Source organism: Mustela putorius, unplaced genomic scaffold (genome assembly GCF_011764305.1).
Source record: "Mustela putorius furo isolate JIRA1106 unplaced genomic scaffold, ASM1176430v1.1 tig00000460_pilon_pilon_pilon, whole genome shotgun sequence".
NCBI lineage: Eukaryota > Metazoa > Chordata > Mammalia > Carnivora > Mustelidae > Mustela > Mustela putorius.
In genome coordinates this window covers 4,283,247-4,303,990 of record NW_025421389.1, presented here as the reverse complement: position 1 = coordinate 4,303,990, position 20,744 = coordinate 4,283,247, and the positions used below count along the sequence as shown (strand labels likewise).

At 37.9% G+C, this 20,744-nt stretch overlaps 1 protein-coding gene across 3 annotated transcripts in view; it reads right to left on the bottom strand.

Moving 5' to 3' along the window:
• The window catches only part of ARHGAP42 (Rho GTPase activating protein 42), a 279,033-nt gene extending 265,428 nt beyond the window's left edge, over window positions 1-13,605 (bottom strand). For all 3 annotated transcript variants that reach the window (XR_001177542.2, XM_004780869.3, XM_013050169.2), the window contains exon 1: window positions 13,452-13,605. Coding sequence is in view for 2 of the 3 variants with exons in the window: in XM_004780869.3 (XP_004780926.1) it covers window positions 13,452-13,605 (154 nt within the window). In the remaining variant the exon portion in view is untranslated. The remainder of the gene's footprint in view (window positions 1-13,451) is intronic.
• Window positions 13,606-20,744: the final 7,139 nt, after the last annotated feature.

Sequence of the window (20,744 nt, the reverse complement as noted above, 5' to 3'; positions counted from 1 at the left end):
GGATAAATATGTGAGGTGATGGATGGATATGCTAATAAACTAGCTGACAGAAATCCATTCACAATGTATACAGATATCAAATCACCATGATATATATTTTAAGTATCTCACAATTTTATTTGTCAATTATACTTCAATAAAGCAGAAAACAAATGTTTTAATATAATTATTAAATGATGATATTAAGTGATGATGGTCGCACAATTCAGTAAGCACATGAAAAAACACTGAATTATACACTTTTAAAAGGATGAACTTTATGGCAATCAACTATACCTCAATAATGAATAATGATACATAATAAATAAAAATGATACATATAAATACATAATAAATAAATAAATAATAAATAACGAACTCAATAATGAATGGTATTCCTACACAATTAAAATCAACACTCTGAAATGGCACCTCAAGAATAGTATATACAATACTTTGTTACAAACAGACACAACATAAGTCCTTTGTACAATTTCACTTTCTTAGCAATGTCTCTTGTATTTGAGGTACTAAATATTGTCACTGCTGAATATTAATTCTTGAATAAATGTGTTCTAATCAATCTCATTCTGGTAAAATCTATATAACATGCTAAAGGCTGTTTCACTAAGATACTTGTCTTCATATATAAAGTTTCAGAATTGGTTCCAACATTAAGTGGGTAGTAACAACTTTTGAATTTATACAATTCCAAACATTGGTTTGACACAACTTCCTGAAAGTTAATGGATTGATGAAAAATGTATAATGAGTCCAGATCCAGAATCGCAAAGACTTGGCGGCAACTCTTATGAAGCTAACATTCTAGGGAGAAAAACAGGCAAATAATAAAAAAATCAAAATAAAAAGTGATGAATGTCATTTTTTTACAAGATCATAAAATCTCAGATATGAAAACATCCTTAAGAAGATAGCTAAGCTATTCCACAGAAGCAATGGCTTACTCTCCCTGCGAGCCATATTCATAATAACAAGCAATGACACATGGTCTAGAGGTCTTATAACAACATTAAATATAGTGTTCTATGCATATATATATGGTGCATTTGTCCAGGTAATGTAAAGATTTTGCTTAGGAAAGCTACTGCAGATTCTCTCTTAAATAGAATATGGTCGTGGTGGTTGTTTGTAACAATGGTCTAATTTCACTACCTAGTCTCAACATTGGCGATGAATGAGACAGAAGAGAAAATTAGTATTTAATACTCTGTGCTCAACACTTTGTATGTTATCTTATTTAACCCTGAAAATATGCATATGAAATAAATATTATTCCCATATTACAGACAAGGAAAACCACAAAGGAAGCCAAATAACTTGCTCACAGCCACATAGCTAATAAGTGTCTGAGCTAGGATTGAAAAGCATTGCTCGATTCTAAAGCCTAGGCTCATCAGAAGGGGAGACAAAACATGAAAAACTGTGGTCTCTGAGAAACAAGCTGAGGGTTTTAGAAAGGAGCAGGTGGGGGGATGGGTGAGCCTGGTGGTGGGTATTAAGGAGGGCATGTATTGCATGGAGCACTGGGTGTGGTGTATAAACAATAAATCTTAGAACACTGAAAAAATAAAATTAAATCTAAATAAAGAAATAAAGTTAAGTTTGAGAAATCTAAAAAATAAATAAATAAATACATAAATAAATAAAGCAAGCCTAGGCTCTTTCTACTATACCAGATTGACTGCTGTTAGTGTTAAATCTTCAAAGAACCTACTTTATATTAAAATATTCCAATATTAAAGATTAAGCATTATTAGCACTGCACGTGTGTAAATAGTAATGCTAAAGTAAACTCAAGAAAAACCCCTGTTTCTTTTAGCCAGATTTCATGTTCGGATTATTTGCATAAATTGGGATTATCTTCAGTTAACATATGTTCTGTCAGTCTCAGAAAAGAAAATAAGGAAGTCTAAGACATAATCTTAGGACTTAAAAGCAGGAAGAATATCTTGCAACTCACACCCTGGTTCTGCATCCTTGTTTCATCTTCTTTCATCCCCTCTGATCAGTGGATGTCATAAAACATCATACTCAGCCAGCTGTGAATATCTGTAGAACATCCATAATGGGAAGAAAAGGACATGCACCCAACAGAGTTTAAACCTAGCAAACATAGAGGCTGTCATTCTCACTCACTTGCTGCTATTCCTTGTTCAGGATTATTAAGAACCTGTATTTTCTTTCTTTAATTCCTGATGGCTGGCTTTTTCCAGCTCTGCTACACTCTGCAAGCTGTCTCCAAACTCTAGACTTCCTATTCATTGCTCCCTAACTCCCCCAACTTCAGGGCAGAACTCCCTTTAAACTCAGAGATCCCTTAACAACCATCTTTTGTTGTTGTTGTTTTAAATGATCTGTTTCATCCTTGTGGTACCATCCAAATATCCTCTCCTTTCCTTAATCAACTAGCTAACAGGCTCAACTCAATTTTCTTACTCAGCCAACAGAAGCTTCCTCTTCAATTCTTTTTTTTTTTTTTTTTAAAGATTTTATTTATTTATTTGACAGAGAGAGATCACAAGTAGTCAGAGAGGCAGGCAGAGAGAGAGAGGGAAGTAGGCTCCCTGCTGAGCAGAGAGCCCAATGCGGGACTCGATCTCAGGACCCTGAGATCATGACCTGAGCTGAAGGCAGTGGCTCAATCCACTGAGCCACCCAGGCGCCCCTTCCTCTTCAATTCTTAATAAAATTTTTTTTTACCATAATTCCTTGCCCTCAAAACCCTCCAGCAATGCCCTACCAATCTCATCATTTTCTTTTCTCACCAGGATGATCTCACCTCAAATGTAATTACATTTACAAAACATCTGTGCAGCATAAGAAACACCTAGGAAAGTGTTTTTCTAAGCCACTATCTGCCTTCCATACTGAAACCAATGTGAAGAAAAAAGATCTCTCATGTGCCTGTTTTATTTTATGAAACTGCCCAGCTATCTATTTCATTTAGAGAAGTACAAGTTATGGCTGTCATTTAAATAACTTTTATAGACCACAGAACTGAGCCACCAGAAAAAAAGCACCAGCAGAGAAGCCCATCTATACTGCCCATTCTCAACATCTATACTGCCCATTCATAATCCCTAAATGCCAACCTAATGCCTTCTTGGTTCCCAGATCATAGTAAATATTTGTTTAAAAGAAAAAAGCTAGGGGCACCTGGGTGGCTCAATTGGTTAAGTGTGCTCTCTCTCTCTGTCAAATAAATAAATAAAATCTTTAAAAATAAATAAATAAAAATGTTTTGAAAAGAAAAAAGCTAAAACAAAACCATGCCACATCTTACAATCATTTCCTCCAAATAGATTTAATTGGGGAGATAAACAAGCCCATCCTTTAATATTCAATTAAAGCATTTCCACTTTTAAAATCATATTCCTACAGAATATGATAATGTTGACAAGAGCATGTTAGATGCAGTCTTGAAAAAAACTGAAATTATTAGGATCACAATGATCCCACCTAAAGCAAATGAAAATAATTTTACATTTTTATATTATGCCTTCTTTACATGGCCTACACAAAAATCTTACAAGAAATTGGGGCACCTGGGTGGCTCAGTTGGTTAAGAGTCCGACTCTTAATTTCAGCTCAAATCATGATCTCAGACTTATGTCAAGCCCCAGGCTGGGCTCCACACTAGGTGTAGAGCCTGCTTAAGTTTCTCTCCCTTTTCCCGTGCCCCTCGGCCCCCCTCAAAGAAAATCCTAGTGCTCGCTTCGGCAGCACATATACTAAAAAAAGAAAATCCTATAAGAAATATAGAGCAAACCCAAAAAAATAGGTTCTGAGACAAGTAGCTTGTACCAATGCCTTTAGTTAGTAGCAGCACCAGGACTAGAATAAAGTTCTAACACCTGTTATTGTCTGCTGCCCCCTGGACTGCTCAGTCCTAAAAATCAGTATGCCCAGGTCTGAGCAGATACAGTGAAGCCTAGTAGATTTGCTGATGTTGAAAAATCACTGAGCATCTACAATGTGGTCGGATCTGAAGAGAATACAGATATCCTTGGCACCTAGAAGTTTACATTTGAAAGAAAAAGTAAAATGTACACCACGTGACTGCAGAGCCCTGAACTGGAGGTACACATTAAAAGCCAATGAACACCTTGTGTTGGCAACACCAGAAGCCAGAGCCGGAAGAGGAGGCAAGGAAAAATCCTCTCCTAGAACCTTCAGAGAGCATGGTCCTACTGACACCTTCATTTTGGACCTCTGGCCTCCAGACTATGAGAGAATAAATGTCTGTTGTTTTAAGCTAAGAAAGAAATGTTATTTCATAAACACTGGCTGAAAAAAATCTAATTTAGGATATCTGGAAGCACAAAATTACAGGACTAACCAAATTTTCTAACCTGGGTAGAGTGAAAAACTGGAGTTTAAAAACCAGGGAAGGAAACAGGAAGAGTTGGGAAGGATTCAGATGTTCCTTTTTGAGATGAGCAGGTGGAAGAGGCTATAACTAGAGAAATGAGAACAAGGTGGAGAACAAAGAAGAACTTGGTTCTGACACAGAGTCGGAGGTGCCTGAAGCATATCTAGGTAGTAATATGCTGGTAACAATGAGATCTAGAGCTCAGGAAAATGAGGTTAGGGCTGGGGCCCAGGAGGACATGTTATCACCCAAGGAAAGCAAACAGTCAAAGGGCTAAGAAGGAATCTTTGTGTACCATCAACATTTAAGAGAAGGACGGAGGAAATAAACTGAAAAAGGAAGAGGAATTTAGCAACATCACATCCTAAGAAAAAAGGTGTAATGGTGGAGCTGGGACCCAGAGGAAGTATTAATTAAGGTTAGAAAGGGTCACCTACAGAAAATGAGGATTGCCAAGCAGTCAACACATGTCTTTAAAAGTCCTTCCTATTACTTCCTATGTTGACATCATTTTTTCACGAGTGCGCAGTTTTCCCACCTCTCCCCCAAAGGGCACACCCCTAAAAAAGCCACCCTCTACTATCTCTTATGTTGGCAGTTTTTAATGGGAACCACCTCCCTCAAATTTTCCACCTCGAGCTTTTACAACAGTTGGCAGGCTACTCGTATTCTTTTGATTCTCTAGTGTCACACAATAACTTTTTCATATAAGATACACAAAGCCTGACAAAGTTCCAAAACCATAATATTTAAATTCTTTTCTCAATTTTAATTTTAATGTATTTCTCCTTGTTTACCTCTCTCACAACCCCCCCACACACACTATCCCCATTTTGGAGCCACATCTTCCATTCAGACATTGTGAGGTATAAAGAAATTAAATAAATGAAGAAGAAAAAATTCTCACAAAGCAAAGTAAAATCAATTTACTAAACTTTGATTTGGAAAGGGATGAAGAAGAAAAAATTCTCACAAAGCAAAGTAAAATCAATTTACTAAACTTTGATTTGGAAAGGGATAAGACACATACTGAATACTCATTTCTATTAGCAGCTTATCACTCTCCTCCACACATAAACACATACCAGTTTTCTAAATTACATCACCACTTTTATTGGGTACTAAAGAGAAAACTGAAGCTGGGTCTTTCATCTGGATAAGCTCCAATATATGTTTACACATGACAGAATACTATTTGGCATCCCCTTCATAAAGTGTCAGGCAGTATGCTTTTTAGATTTGCATAAGGAAATATAGAAATTCCACTACCAAGAAATATGACTGACTTCCAAATGAAAGGGGGCATAGGGTGTCTACCCAGTTTTTCCCAGAGTAAAGCCAAGGTACAGGAAGAATACTATTAACGTAGCAAGGTTATTTACATGCAGCATTTTTTCCATTTTTTTTCCGTACCATCTGACATTGAGAACCAACACAGGATGCTTCTCTATCCTTCACAAAACAAAACATTACCCATCATTCCTAATACTCACCCAAATCAGATAAACCAACAACATACCAAAAAAAAAAAAGTCATGCTTGGGCATTTTTTTAAATGTCATTAGGAATGGTGACTTCTATCACAGAATCTAAAAACTGGAACTGAAAAAGTCTCTTACAATTAATATAAAATAATGTACAAAGATTTCATTCATCTTGTTTTAGCCTTTTCCCACCAGGTTCCATGAAAAATTGCAATTAAAAGAATTACTCTCAAATTAAAAATTGTAGGAAACTTAGTACTTGTTTTTCTTCTTTTCTGCTAAGCATACCTTTGAAAGAAAGGGAAAAGACTGAAAAAACTGGCAGATTAGTGCTCGCTTCGGCAGCACATATACTAAAAAAAAAAACTGGCAGATTATCAGCTACTATAAGTTATCTTACTATTCCGCAATTCACTTTTCCTGAAGCAAGTCACAGTCCTCACAAAGTGATGGAAGTTGCCAGAACACTTTCTTCAGTGTTATAATTGGATTCTTGGTAATAAAATCAGAAGACTGAGGATATGAACTATGACATATAAGATTACATCCCAGTTAGAAGTAATCTTATAGAGAAGGATCCATATTACCAGAAATATCCAGGCCAAAGTTTAAGTTCACCTAGTCAGAGACAAAACTGTTAATATGATTACATTTGTAATGACTGTCCTGTTATCATCTGGCCCCTTTTCCTTTGCTTTCAAGAGCCATTAAGATTATCAAATATTATGTGAATTTCTACACTTCTACAAAACCCAGTCATTACAGCTCAGATGAACACAGTTGCAAAAGATGAAGCACGGAGTCCACACACTTATCAGCCAGGTGCTTGGCAAATGGTTTTAATTTTCAGGATGAAACTCAGCAAGAAGCAGGTAGCAAGTCCTTGGCTGATGAGGCCAGATCCACTGGGAATACACCATAAGGATTATTAGATGCTGGGCAGAGGTTTTGCATGGTGGAGGAAAAAGGAAGGCTGGCAGAGCTGCCGGCTGAAACTGGTGGGTGGCAGGTGGCGCTACAGAGGGGCTGGCACCCACCTAGAAGGCTGAAATGAGTGGAAATTACACTCTAGACAGCAGGGATGTCTAGGGCCAGAAGAGGCGGCAATCACAGTTCTGGCAAGAAAGAGTTTTCATGAAAAAGATTCAAGACAAAATAAATCCCCTTTCCTTCACCCTTCCTTATCTGTCCATATTAAACATTCCATTGTTGCATATTTACCAAATGTGGCTTAATGATATGATATTTTTAAACTAATATTTCTCTTTATAAATCTAAATAAAAGATTTGCCATTCTGTAAGTATACATTACTTAAATAAAACTGCACTCACACCAAAGTAATACTGAATGTTAGCTGTATTTTTTCTTATGATTTGAGTCATGCTTACATATCAACACAATGAACATTGTACACTAATTATTAATTCAAAGGAAGTTTGTTAAAGCAGCTTTTCAGTAACTTAAAACTTTAGCAGTTATCTGAGTTTTCTTCACTTTCAAAGTACCTTGATCGTAACTGTCAAAGATAGCAGTTTAAAAGGTGGTTCTTGCTAACCCATTCTCCCACTAACTCGTTCCCTGGCCTCTAACAGAACAGCCCCTCAATTACTAACTGCTGAAAAAGGAAATCCAACGAAAATAAAGACAGTGTAAAAGGGTACGCACTGAGCTCACATTGAGAATCAGAAGTAAATGGAAGTACTCAGCCAGCCCAAATTACTTCCACTTCGATAAGTGCCAAGGCCGTCATTTTAATTAACACAAGTGTAACTGCTTTTACTTGCAACATCTCTGAAGCAGAACCTTAAAGCACTACATTCCTAATCTACCAGTTCCTAAAATTAATTACAGTTCATTTGAAAGATACAGCTACTTCTGCTCATTTAACTCTAATTCCAACAACTTAAGAACCAAATGAGTGGTTGAAGTAATTACATATCCATACCTTTGATTAGACTGCCCAGCTGCACATGCAGAACAGCCTTAGTGGGATAAGCAGCCATGAAGGAGCTCTTGCAGGGTAAACAAGACTCTGCAATGGGTTCCATTTAAACTATAAAACCTAGGTGCAAATTTAAATACAAAAAATGGCCTAAAACAATAGCAATTTTCCCTAAAAAGCTGAAGGATGACCAAATAAATAGCACAATAACTACAGAAAGTCTCAAACTTCTTAAAATCAGCTTTTTCCTTTTATTTAACTCCTTCTCTGTGCAACCAAAACTCCAGTAATAGAGAGTGGGTCCAGAACATACACACAAAATAGAGAATGGCTTAAAGTGAAAAAACAAGTGAAACAAGACTAAGGCAAGTTTGAGAAACACAGCAAATGGAAGGCAGGATCCTTCACCCTTTTTACAATATCTCAATGTAGCCTTTGCATCTCGGGTTTTGCTTTATTTACTATAATCCCCAGATCACAAGTGTACCATAGTACTTCAAACTATTATCTGGGAACACCGAAGGCAGTAGGCACAAGTAATTATATGCTTCCCTCCTGCTAATGTCCTAAATTCTTTTTTTTTTCTTTTTTAAGATTTCATTTACTTATTTGACAGATCACAAGTAGGCAGAGAGGCAGGCAGAGAGAGAGGAGGAAGCAGGCTTCCTGCTGAGCAGAGATCCTGATGGGGGTTCAATCCCAGGATCCTGAGATCATGACCTGAGCCAAAGGCAGAGGCTTTAACCCACTGAGCCACCCACGTGCCCCTGTCCTAAATTCTTAATTAACTGTATATTCTACATCTAAACCTAGGAACAACCAATCTCTATTACTCAAACAGGCACCCTTCTTTTTGTCACGGAACACTAGTGCCAGGAACTACTGCCTCAGGAACAGAGGCAATATGACCAATAAATACATAATCTGTGATAGAGAGGCTATCATCTGGGCAAGCAGTTTTGAAGAACTATAGTTCCAACTGGGAATAGCAAAGAGAAAATGAATAATCAATACACAAGATATTATCAACAGTCTTTATATATAGGAAATTTTCTTTCAGTAACATCATCGTCATCCATTAGATTAACTGAATGTAGTTGACAAGTTTTTTATTGGTTTCACAGTATTATTTGTATTTAATTCATAAACTGATTTGCTTTTAAGATTGTATGACTACACACAAGAATTAGTTTCATGCTTATATATATTACCATAACAATAATAATAAATAACTGAATCTATATTAGAGTCCACCAACATTTTTTTTCCCTCTAGAAGAAGCCTAGACACACAGATTTGAGAAACATTATCCTAAATGGCAGGAACCAAGATGCCAAAGGGCAGGGTAGAAGAAAAAAATGTGGATATGCTCTTCCTACCCAATAATTGAATTAAGTGACTACAATCCTATTTCTGTCTACTCCTTTTTTCTTTTTCTGTTTTTGGGAGAAGGGGAAATCTATTCCTTTTTTTTTTTTTTTTTTTTAAGATTTTAGTTTTTAGAGAGAGAGAGCATGAGGAAATGTATGGGTGGAGGGGCAAGAATATGCAGACTCCCCACCGACAGGAAGCCAGACACCTGGGCCTTGATCCCAGGAGCCCAGGATCAAGTCCTGGGTTGAATGCAGATGGTGAACTGACTGAGCCACCCAAGAACCCAGAGAAGTCTATTTTTGCAAGGACAAAGCCCTATTTAAATATTCAAAAGTATAAAGAAAAAAGGAAAGAGAAAGTAAAGGAAGAATTATATGAGAAAGCCATTTTGAGGTGTTTCTTTATAAAAGAAAATCAATAAGCAAAAACAACATCTGATTCCATAACTCAAATTTTAAGATACCTGTTAAAGTAACTAAGTTCACAGAACACTTGATGAAAGAGGGGGAGGACTGTGAGTCACAGCAAGATCTAAAATCTGATTCTCCAGTATCAAATATTCTCAAATATTGCTCACCAAATGTCTATACAGCATGTAACAAAATAAACAAATAATCCTAGTGGTAAGACCTTTATAAATCTTCCCTCATTTTATAGGAAAAGTAGGACCCAGAGAGGGTAAGTTATTTGCCATTTATCACACATCATTTGTCAGCACCAGAATTTAAATTCAGGTCTATGTCCATCTACTTAATGAGCTGTCATCTATTTTTCTCAGATTGGATGTGCAATAATTCATTTTAAAAATGTTAAGTATCGGGGCACCTGGGTGGCTCAGTGGGTTGAGCCTCTGCTATGTTGATCATGCTCAGGTCATGATCTCAGGGTCCTGGGATCCAGCCCCGAATTGGGCCCTCTGTACAGCGGGGAGCCTGCTTCCCCTTCTCTATCTGCCTGCCTCTCTGCCTACTTGTGATCTCTGTCTGTCGAATAAATAAATAAAAGTCTTATTAAAAAAACGTTAAGTATCTTACTTATATTATTTAAAATTGATATCATCTACTCAAGGTTTTCCTTGATAAGGACCCTTCTACTAAGGAAACCAATAACCTTAATAATAAGATTGCCAGAAATTTTATCAGCAAAATGGGTTTATTTGGGAGTAAAAGAGAATTGCAATCCTGGACAAGCAAGTTACGGCAAAACCATAGCTAAGACCAAAAAACAAGGAGCAATGTTATTTTGTGGAGAAGAAAGAAGAACTTAAGAGGGGTTGTTCTGAATAGAAGTCCACTGGAAAAAGCAAGAGTTCAGAGTGATAACGGTTTCTCATTAGATGAGTTGCAGGGGTAGTTGATTTCTTGTAGGAAATGCAATGTACATCTTTCCCTGTTGCGGCTTTAACTGATGATTCTTTCTTATTGATTTGTCTATTAGTAGTCTGTAACTGACAAAACGTCCTATAATTGACATTGAGTGGTATCTGATTCTCCTAACATGCCCAGCCTGCCATCAGTGTGGTTTCCCTTTTATTAATTCCCATAATACTGACAACCTGAAGTAAAACTCAAAGAGCATTTGTGACTCCTATTGAAATAGTCATGCCTGTATTAGCCAAGAGTGCATGCCAAAATCCTCACCAGAAAAGCTATGAACTAGGATGGAAATAATACAAGATGCATGATGATTGTCCTTCCAGGAAGGCTACATTAAGAAACCATTAATTATTCATGAAAATAACAACAAAGTGCAAAAAATAAAACTGAACAGGATAATGGATACACTTACTGAAACAGTAGGTACAGAAGAATGGAAAGCTATAAAGTTAGGGAAGGTGAAGTCTTCCTCTGGCAGAAAAGAACAAGGGACAGAACTGGGGAAAGGAGGGCTTCTTGGTGGATCTGGGATAGAAATAAAAGCAGGCTTCAAAGTCCTCTAGGCTTACTCTTATCCTAACTGAGCAACTTCCCAGGACCCACATTTAACCGCTTGCAGCCTAACCTCAGTGTATCCTCCCCAAGGGATAGAAGGTGGCTTGGTGGTGAAAAAAGCATTGCCATCATGTGACTTCAAGAGTTCCTCTGTTGCAAAATTTATATGGCAAATGATGCTAGGAATTCTTTGAATAAGGAACAAACCGTTTTCCTTCCCTAGTGAGATAAATAATAATCAAACATTAAAATCATCAACTCTCATCACAAACCTAAGAATCCTAGAAAGACAGCATGTTGTATATTTTTAAGTGCATAAGACCAAATTAATGAAACAGGTTCCGTATGTTCAAGGAACTTAAACTTGAAAGATTTCTTCACTTTACATATGCAAGAACAAACTTATCTGGATGGGAATCATCTGATTTTTGCAAGACTAGATTCAAAAATCATAATAAAGTACATAATCTCACTAGTATAATAATATGCACTGCAGGGCATTTATCACAGCTATGGAAATGTTTTCAACTTTTGAAACACTAAAATGATCTCCCCAGCAGAATGAGAAGAAATGTCACTTGTGGACCGATTGGCAGCTCCACAAGAGGCAGCTTGGCATTTAGCATTCTGAGACGGGGAAACTCTTTTGGAAGAGGCTAAAATGCAAGGAGGCCAGTCCTGAGACCTCAGCCAGAAATTGCAAACCAGAAGGAAAGAGAGTTCACATTTGTGTACGCACAGAGTGAAAAGAACTACAGATAAATTCTTTTTTCACAAATCAGTAAATACTGTTATCAGTACTACCCTCAAATTCAGATATTAATGTGAATATGGGCATAAACATACTTTATCCTCGTTAAGTAGCACAAGTAATAAGTAAATGTTTTAGCATTGGGGATGCTTAAAAAATGATTTGGGAGCACACTAATTCTAAGACATTCTGATAAGCTTCATCCTTACCATTATTAATACATGCTTCAAAATACAGATCAGATGCTAATGTCTCAGTTTCAGGCACACACATCCCCATTATGTTGTTACTGACCTTCCAACTGATACACTCCACAACGGTTCTATTACATTTGCCCTGGGGATTTCTAGATGCTCCAAGGCTCTCCCTGCAATGAAAATACCTCCCTCACCCAGCCATTAGAGGCCAGAGAGTCCAGGGCTTCCTTTCAGTAGCTAAAACCTTCAGAAGCCTCCAATAAGATGGAAATACGTCTGGGAATCGTAACAAGTTAAACCTTATCAGTTAAATCACTCCATTTTCCTTCTTTTTTTTTTTTTAAAGATTTTATTTATTTATTTGTCAGAGATAAGAGAATGATCCAGGATGGGAGAGGAGCAGAGGGAGAAGCAGGCTCCCAAATGAGCAAGGAGCCCCATGGGAGACTGGATCCCAGGACCCTGGGATTAGGACCCGCCTAGCCCAACGAAGGCAGATCACTCCATTTTCTTAAAGAGAAACTCGAGTTTTTTTTATTTACTAAGACTCTCCTAGGTCTTAGTACTTGAAAGTGAAGATCCAGCAAATTCAGGAGGGAGTAAAAAAAATCGGTTCGGGAAAGGAAGTGGGAAAAATCCCTAAGGATAGTCTTTACTTAATCATCAAAAATTCTGATTGGCCTTTAACTACTGAACCCTCATTCCCTGTGACTCGACCAACATTAGACTTACCATACAAACCAAAAATTAAGATGCACCAAAAAGCTTGTAAAGAGATTACATCCCCTGGTGCCATACCTATCCTCTATCATCTCCAAAATCTTACTAAATGGCAAAATTGCAAATGTACATTTTTTTAAAAGCCAATTCAATGATGTATTGTGCCCAGTGAAGAGCCACTGCTACATATAAGAAATTAATTGTTTTCTTTGAGTATCACGAAACAAACTAGGTTCATTTTATCCTTAAACCAAGTTCTTGAATCCCTCCTTAAGGACCTTTTTTTTTTTTTTAAGTGTTCAAACTAGGCACAATAAAAATTACAAACCAACCAACCAACAAAAAATGACCAATAGTCTCCAACATTTTTCAGGAGCTTTATTAAAAAAAAATAAAATAAAAAATAAAAAGATGACTTTGAACAACTTTCCTCAGGATCTACTCCTGGGTCCACTGGATAACTTCCCCCTTTTCTGTAGACCTTAAAGTATGTAAGTAAAAAACACCTAGGCACAAACTTGGTGGCCACCAGCAGGGGAGCTCTTCAGCTTTTGTCCCAAACCCATCCAAACAAAAGAAGTCCCGAGTCCTCCATCCCACCCACCCCTCAGACCCGCACCCCGCGAGAAGTCGCCGCATCCCTGCGCCCTCTCCACCCGCCCCTGCCAGCTCCACTTACTCCTCAGCGCCCCAATGAGCAGAGAGCCGTCCTTAATGAGCTCTTTGATGAACTTGTTGGTTCGCTCCAGTTCAATCTCGTGACACTGCAGGCGCTCCCTGAAATCCGGGCTGTCCAAGTAGGAATCGCTGAACTCCAGAGTAGGCAGCCCCATGGCACAGACGCTACCAGCGGCCACCGGGGACGCGGCCGGGGCGGCGGTGAGGGCGGGAACAGCCGGCGACCGCGCCGGCGCTGACTACGCGCGATCGCAGGGAACCAGCCAAGACGCCAGAGGACGGGGCAAAGGAAATGGGCCCCGAGCGCCGCGTTGCCAGCACAGGACTCCCCGGCGGGCGGACGCCTCTGGGCTCAGTCCTCTTCTGCGGCAAGGAGTGTGCAGACTCTGGCGGTAGGCCGAGGCGCGAGCCCGCTCAGGTCGTTGTCATCAGGGCGCATCGTCGCTGCGGGAGGCGGTGGACGCTCCGGGCCGCCGCCGGAGCAGGAAAGTTCTCTCACCGCGCGCAGACACTTCCGGCACCTCCACTCTCCGACTCTCTTGACAGTCCTAGGTGCTCTGAGCCACGGTGGCCGGGCAAGGGAAGCCCTCCCCCTAGCCGGACGCAGGCTCAGAAAGCTGGAAAACTGGGCCTGGGCTGGGAGACCCTCCTCCTGCCGTCGCACTCCCACCCTACGCCACCCCGCCCCTTCTCCCAGTCACCCTCCCACCGCCACCCACCCGCCCGCACTGAGCTTCAGGGCTGCGCCAGGCTGCGGCGCAGTCGGGATCCTGCCTTCGCCTGGGGCGTCGACTCTGGGTCTTCCCTAGCACCTGGATCTGACTAGCCCTCGGCGACACTTTGGGGTCTTCCACGCCCTAAAAAGATCTCTGCTCCCAACGTGCCTCGCCTATCCGCCCTCCTCACCGCCCCTCCCTAAAAATTGTCTGGGAGAGAAACCAAGGTTAATTTTCCTTCAAGTTTGAGAAATCATTTTGAAGCTTGATTGGAAGGTGCTACTTTCCTGCGTTGGTTTAGATCTTTTACTTCCTGTCTCCACTGAATGCATATAAATTCCGGGTTGAAAAGTTTACCTGCCTCTATCCCACGGCTCAATTCCTTGATCCAAGAATGTCAGTTTCTATACTGAAAATGAAAAGCTTTCACAGGCCTTGGGATGTTGTTTTTCCAAGTAGCTGTGAAATGGGAAGATTTTAAGGCATCCCCACTCCCCTAAGCACCTGGGACTTAGGTGTTCCTACTTCTAGAAGAATACCTAGAGCATAATACTGTATATTTTATTGACACCTGGATAGACTTATCCTACAAGCATGAGGATTTTCAAATTGTTGAAATTGGCTGGAGTTCCAAATGAAAAGTTAATTCCTACCAAGAGTCAGTTACTCCTTCTCTGAAAGGCAATCACCTAATAAATTTCTGTTCTCTCCGAACCTTGACAGTAAAAGAGAGTGCTGCCTTACATCTAGTCCTGCCATCATCTATAGTATTTCCGAGAACTCAGTTATTTTTCTTAAGGATCTGCTTTTAATTTCTGTGTTTTCATTGCTTGGTCCATTTGAACCATCTGTTTAAAAAAAAAAAAAAAAAAAAAAAAAAAAAAACTCTTCTACAGACCATGGGAAAAATTCCATTAATGTGCTTTACATTTTTCTGAATTAAGTTTCAGAGTCTGTCAGGACTTTTAGTTTCAAAATTTTTTTAAAAGCGTACACATGAACATTAAAAATAGCCCATAAACCTTGAACTAAGATAAGATGATGTTAAAAATATATTTGATGGCTTTGATTTAAATTCTTCTGAGCCAAGGAAATTGGACTTAAAAACCTTCCTTTCATATTTGTATCATTATACCTCTAAATACTGCAGAATGCCTAATCATTATTAGAGTCATTTTAACTACAGTGTCTAACCTATGCTCAGTTAAGTAGTCTTCATTTGGGTAGGTGAGTTGGGATGGGGGGCAATAATGCTATTTTTCAATCAAGGGAGTGACCCAGGCAGCAGTGGGGCTGTTTTTCACCTGAGGTGATTTCATATCTAATTCATCATACAGCCTGAAAGCAAAAAAAACAAGTCAAGCCAAACAAATAGTTTCCTTTCAACTTTTGCCATATTGCTGTTCCTAGCAACTAAATCCAATGCCAACTGCTGAGATATGAAATAGGATAAAATACAACAATCTTTTCTGTTTTTTATTAAATAAAAATCTTGTGATTAATTCTTTAAAAATGTATCAACAGTCTTTGATAAGTAGCATTTAATATATTGGTTGTCAATTTTCATTTTTTTTAATTCTTATGTCAGGACAAAATTATTCTAGACTCTAAGATACGGCTTATCATTAACTATTCAGGTGTGTAATTGCATGTTTTATGTCTACTGTCTACATTATTAGGATCTGAGTAGAGAAATAATTTATATGAAGAAATAAAGCAAAGCCTAGTACCTGAGCTCAAGCAAATTTCAGAATAAAAAAACATTAAGAATGAGTACCTATATAATACATGAAGTGAAATATGTTATGTTACAGAAGCTACAGAGATGTTGGGCCAATAATGCACCAGTGCCATTATCAGTGTTTCCAATCAGGCCCATAATTACATTTACATGGAATTAGGATTTTTCCTCCTACCCTTTATCCTTTAGTCTCTAAAGTCTAGTATGTTATAATAGACTTATTTTCCTATAGGTGCTCCCAGGGTTACTCATGACTTATCCCTGTGATTCATATTTTAATTATACCTGCTAGTCAGGCTTTGTCTTATGCCACATTAACCAAGCAAACAAATGGTTTGGCTTTGAGGTGAATTTACTGTCAGTTTTGAACTGTTGTTTTTATGTATTATTTTCCCCACCATTATAATTGAACCAGATTCTTTCTAAGAGAATAGACTTTCTAAATAAAAGATTGTCTATACCTGCAAGTTTTTTTTTTTCATTGAAAATTCTATTGGATTGAAATGTATGTACCCTCTTTTAAAGTTTCCACTTCATAATATATGGGCCTGTCAGCTAACTGCATGATGAGTTTCATAAATATTATTGGCTAACACACTCTTTGGCATGGTTACTGGCACAGAGATGTGTCTCTGTTTGTTTTCTTAATTCTGAAATAAATCGGATATGTGGGGCTTTATTTTAAAGAGAAAATAGTGAGTTGGAGGTAGTAAGCTGATACATAATATTTGTAAATCTGCTTAAAACTTTTCCCTTGACCTCAATCCTATCTGACACTGAAACCTGGTGTTTGATATGTACCCAGTAAGTGTTACTGTTGGGTTATTATTACAATAGTCGCCTCTTATTTGTAGTTTAGCTTTCCAGGGTTTCAGTTACCCATGGTCAACTCCAGTGTAGAAGCAGATGATCCTCCTTCTGACATATCATCTGAAGGTCAAGGATTATCTAATGCTATGTCACAATGCCTACATCATACACCTCGCTTCATCTCAGTAGGTAGGGATATTATCATTTCACATCATTGCAAGAAAAAGAAGTGTGTGTATAGTACAATAAGAAATTTCAGGGGAGACAGACACCACACTGACATAACTTTTATTATAGCATAAAAGTTTTTCTATTTTATTATTAGTTATTTCTTTTAATATCTTACTGTACTTAACTTATAAATTAAAATTTATCATAGGTATGTACATTTAGGAAAAAACATAGTGTATATAAGGCTTGGTATTATCACAATTTCAGGCATTCCCTGGAGGTCTTGGAATATATTCCTTAGGAGTAAGAGCAGGAATACTGTATTTTTCAATTTGTTTTTTAGACTTAGGCCTCTGAGACTCAGATATTCTGAGGCCAAATTCAGGCCTGGTAAGAGGTTACTAAAATTTCTTTCTAAAGATTTTTGTTTGTTTGTTTGTTTGAGGGAGAGAGAGCACAAGCAGGAGGAGGCAGGCTCCACACTGAGCAGGGAGCCCAACATGGGCTTGATCCCAGGGCACTGGGATCCCCACCTGCGCTGAAGGCAGATGCTTAACTGACTTAGCCACCCAGGCACCACGAGAGGTTACTAAATTAAAGGCAAATGTACATAAAAGACTAAACATCCTCCTTGACCTTTCCTGCAGTGAAAATACAGGGACACTGTCACTGCTTGCATTTCTACCTATGTGTTACATTTTCCCAAAGCATGCTCCTTGAAAGTAGGTTTTGTACAATTCTAGTCGAACCTCACATCACATCTGGAAGAACAATATGGAAACTAAATAAACAAAACACATAATTCAAATTTGTTTTAAGATGTTTTTATTATGCAAAATATATATAACATAAAATTTACTATTTTAACCACTTTTTTTTTAAGATTTTATTTATTTATTTGACAGAGATCACAAGTAGGCAGAGAGGCAAGCAGAGAGAGAGGGAAGAAAGCAGGCTCCCTGCTGAGCAGAGAGCCCGATGTGGGGCTCAATCCCAGGACCCTGGGATCATGACCTGAGCCGAAGGCAGAGGCTTTAACCCACTGAGCCACCCAGGTGCCCCTATTTTAACCACTTTTAAAGATACAATTCAATGACATTTAAGTACATTCGCATTGTTGTGCTACCACCAACACCATCCATCTCCAGAACTTTTTCATGCTCCCAAACTGAAAAGCTGTACCCATTAAAGAACAACTTACCATCCCTGGTTACCCTAGTCCCAGGTAACTACCATTCTACTTCTGTTTCTATGAATTTGACTACTCTAGGTACCTCATATAAATGGAATCATGAAATATTTATCCTTTGTGTTTGGAATAGTTCATTTAGATGATTCAATTATTAGTAAGAGAAGCAAAGAAGACAGTAATCGATTGGTTTTCAAAACCATTTTACACTAAATAAATTTTTCAATCGAGAGTTTCTAAGTCTTCTGCTAGGAGAAGAAAGTTCAGATCAAACACTTCCATAGCACCGTAACAGATACTGTTTATTCTGTCTTATTAAAAGTTTTGTTTTTGTTTTTGTTTTTTTGGCCCACACCAATTGGAGCATTGGCTCCTAACATTGCTGTTTCTTGTCAGATTGGTTGGCGTATGACCTTGCATTATCTGACAGACAAGTGTACATATCATATCATTAGTGACAGCCCCCTATGCGACCTGCTAACATTGCCCTTTTGCAGCTTAAAAAATGCTTTCATAAATTGCAGAGTCCCTCTCAAATATAATGCTCCCTTTCTGCTTTCCACTTTTGTCATAAAACAGCCAAATGTTAAACGTAGCCTGGGTTGAAAAACGAACATTTAGTCCCAGGGAAAGAAGTGGGAGTCTTTCTTAGGAAGAGCACAGAACATAGACCACCTTGTGTAGGTGTATTGATTCCAAGCACTTATTATTCGATAAATGGACTGAGAAATGGTTAGAAGAACAAAGGAAGATGGTTGAGAATTGAGAATTGAGAAGAGGGGATTGGGACCAGGTAGGTAGAAATGAGAATGGGGAAGAGATAGTAAACAGATTAAATTTATTCAGAAGCACATTGTATGACTGCACAGGGGAGGCAGGAATATAACATAACTGTAATAGGATTTGAGCTTATATAACACAGAAGCATTGTCTTTTTGCTTACAAATAATAAATGTAGATAAGCTTAGTTTTCCATGCTGAGTTTGAGGTAAACTTAATATAACTAAGAGATGCTGTCTAGAGGAAAGAAATGCAGCACTAACACCCAGGAGTATAGAGGTTAACTTAATAAAAAGGTCATGGAAACAGTAAGTCAAGACCACCAAGCAAGGGAGCAAGAATAACTGCAGAGGCTGGAATTTGCTCCTTGTGACAATCTGATTTTTAAAGTCCTTTGATTTCTAAAGAACACAATGGAGGAAAAGAACAGAATTCTAAACACGAAACCCTCATCAAAAAACTACATTTATGGAGTAGAAAAGAGAGAAAGAGAGAGAGGAATAAATTAATGTAATTTTGGAAAGTTTTTGGTTTGGGGATTGTTGTTGTTGTTGTTGTTTTGTGGGGATGGGGTTTTTGATTTTTGTTTTTTGGCATAGGTTTCTGTTTTCATATAGTATTGCCCTCTTGTGGCAAACCATGATGTTTGCTAACACTGACAAAATTCTTGTGTAGACAGCAAAAGATAAGGAGACTGAAATGTAATGAGTACCTCCTGTGTTGAGTGTGATGCAGACGGTGTTTGCCTCATCTAAGTTTCTCCACAACCCTGTGAACTAAGTGTTAAGTACTATTAGCCCCATTTCCAACAAGTGGGAAAATTATGACTCAAAGTGATTTACTTGTCTAAGTTTACACAGCTAGAAGGTACTGGACTTGGAATTTTAATCCAGATATATCTAACTAAATAATTGTTTAAAAAAAAAGAAACAAGTGTGTTGAACAAATATTTATAGATATCTATTATATACCTGTGCTGCTGTAGATGCTGAGATCACAAGTGTAAGCAAAAACTTGCCTCATTTCTATTCTAATTAAATTTTCAGTCTCATGAGTTATATTAGAGATATTAATCAAATGGTAACATAAAGGCCATTTCTTAGATGATTTAGGGAGATTTACCTTTCAGGCTTTCTGGCTTCCCAGGGTATAAAATCAGGGATAATAGTGATAATGGATATTATTTATTAAGTACTTGCAATATGCCAGACACTGATTTAATCTTCTTTAAAAAAATTAATTCCAATAGAGTTAACACACAATATAATGTTAGTTTAAGGTGTACACTATAGTGATTCAACAATTTCACATGTCACCCAGTGTTCACCACAACAAATGCACTCCTTAATCCCTGTCACCTAAATAGGTGACTATCGGTTTGTTCTCTGTGGTTAAGAGTCTGTTTCTTGATTTGTGTCCGTCCCTCTTATTTCTTTTCATTTGCTCCTGTGTTTTGTTTAATAAATTCCATATATGAGTGAATTCATATTGCATTTGTCTTTTTCTGAATGACTTATTTTGCTTAGCATTATATTCTTCAGCTCTATTCATGTCCTTTGAAAAGGCAAGATTTCATTCTTTTTTATGGTTGAATAATATTCCATTATAAATGGATATCCATATATCCATATATATATAATATGTTATGGATATATACATATATCCATATTATGGATATCCATAATATGTATATATCCACATATCCATATATATATGGATATATATATGGAGAGAGAGAGAAAGAAATAGATAAAGGAATGCATATCCATCGACCTATCAATGGACACTTGGGTTGCTTCTGTATTTGGTTATTATAAGTAATTCTGCTATAAATTTAAATTTCTTTACTTTTTTTTTTTTTTAAAGTAAGCCCCACGCCCAGGATAG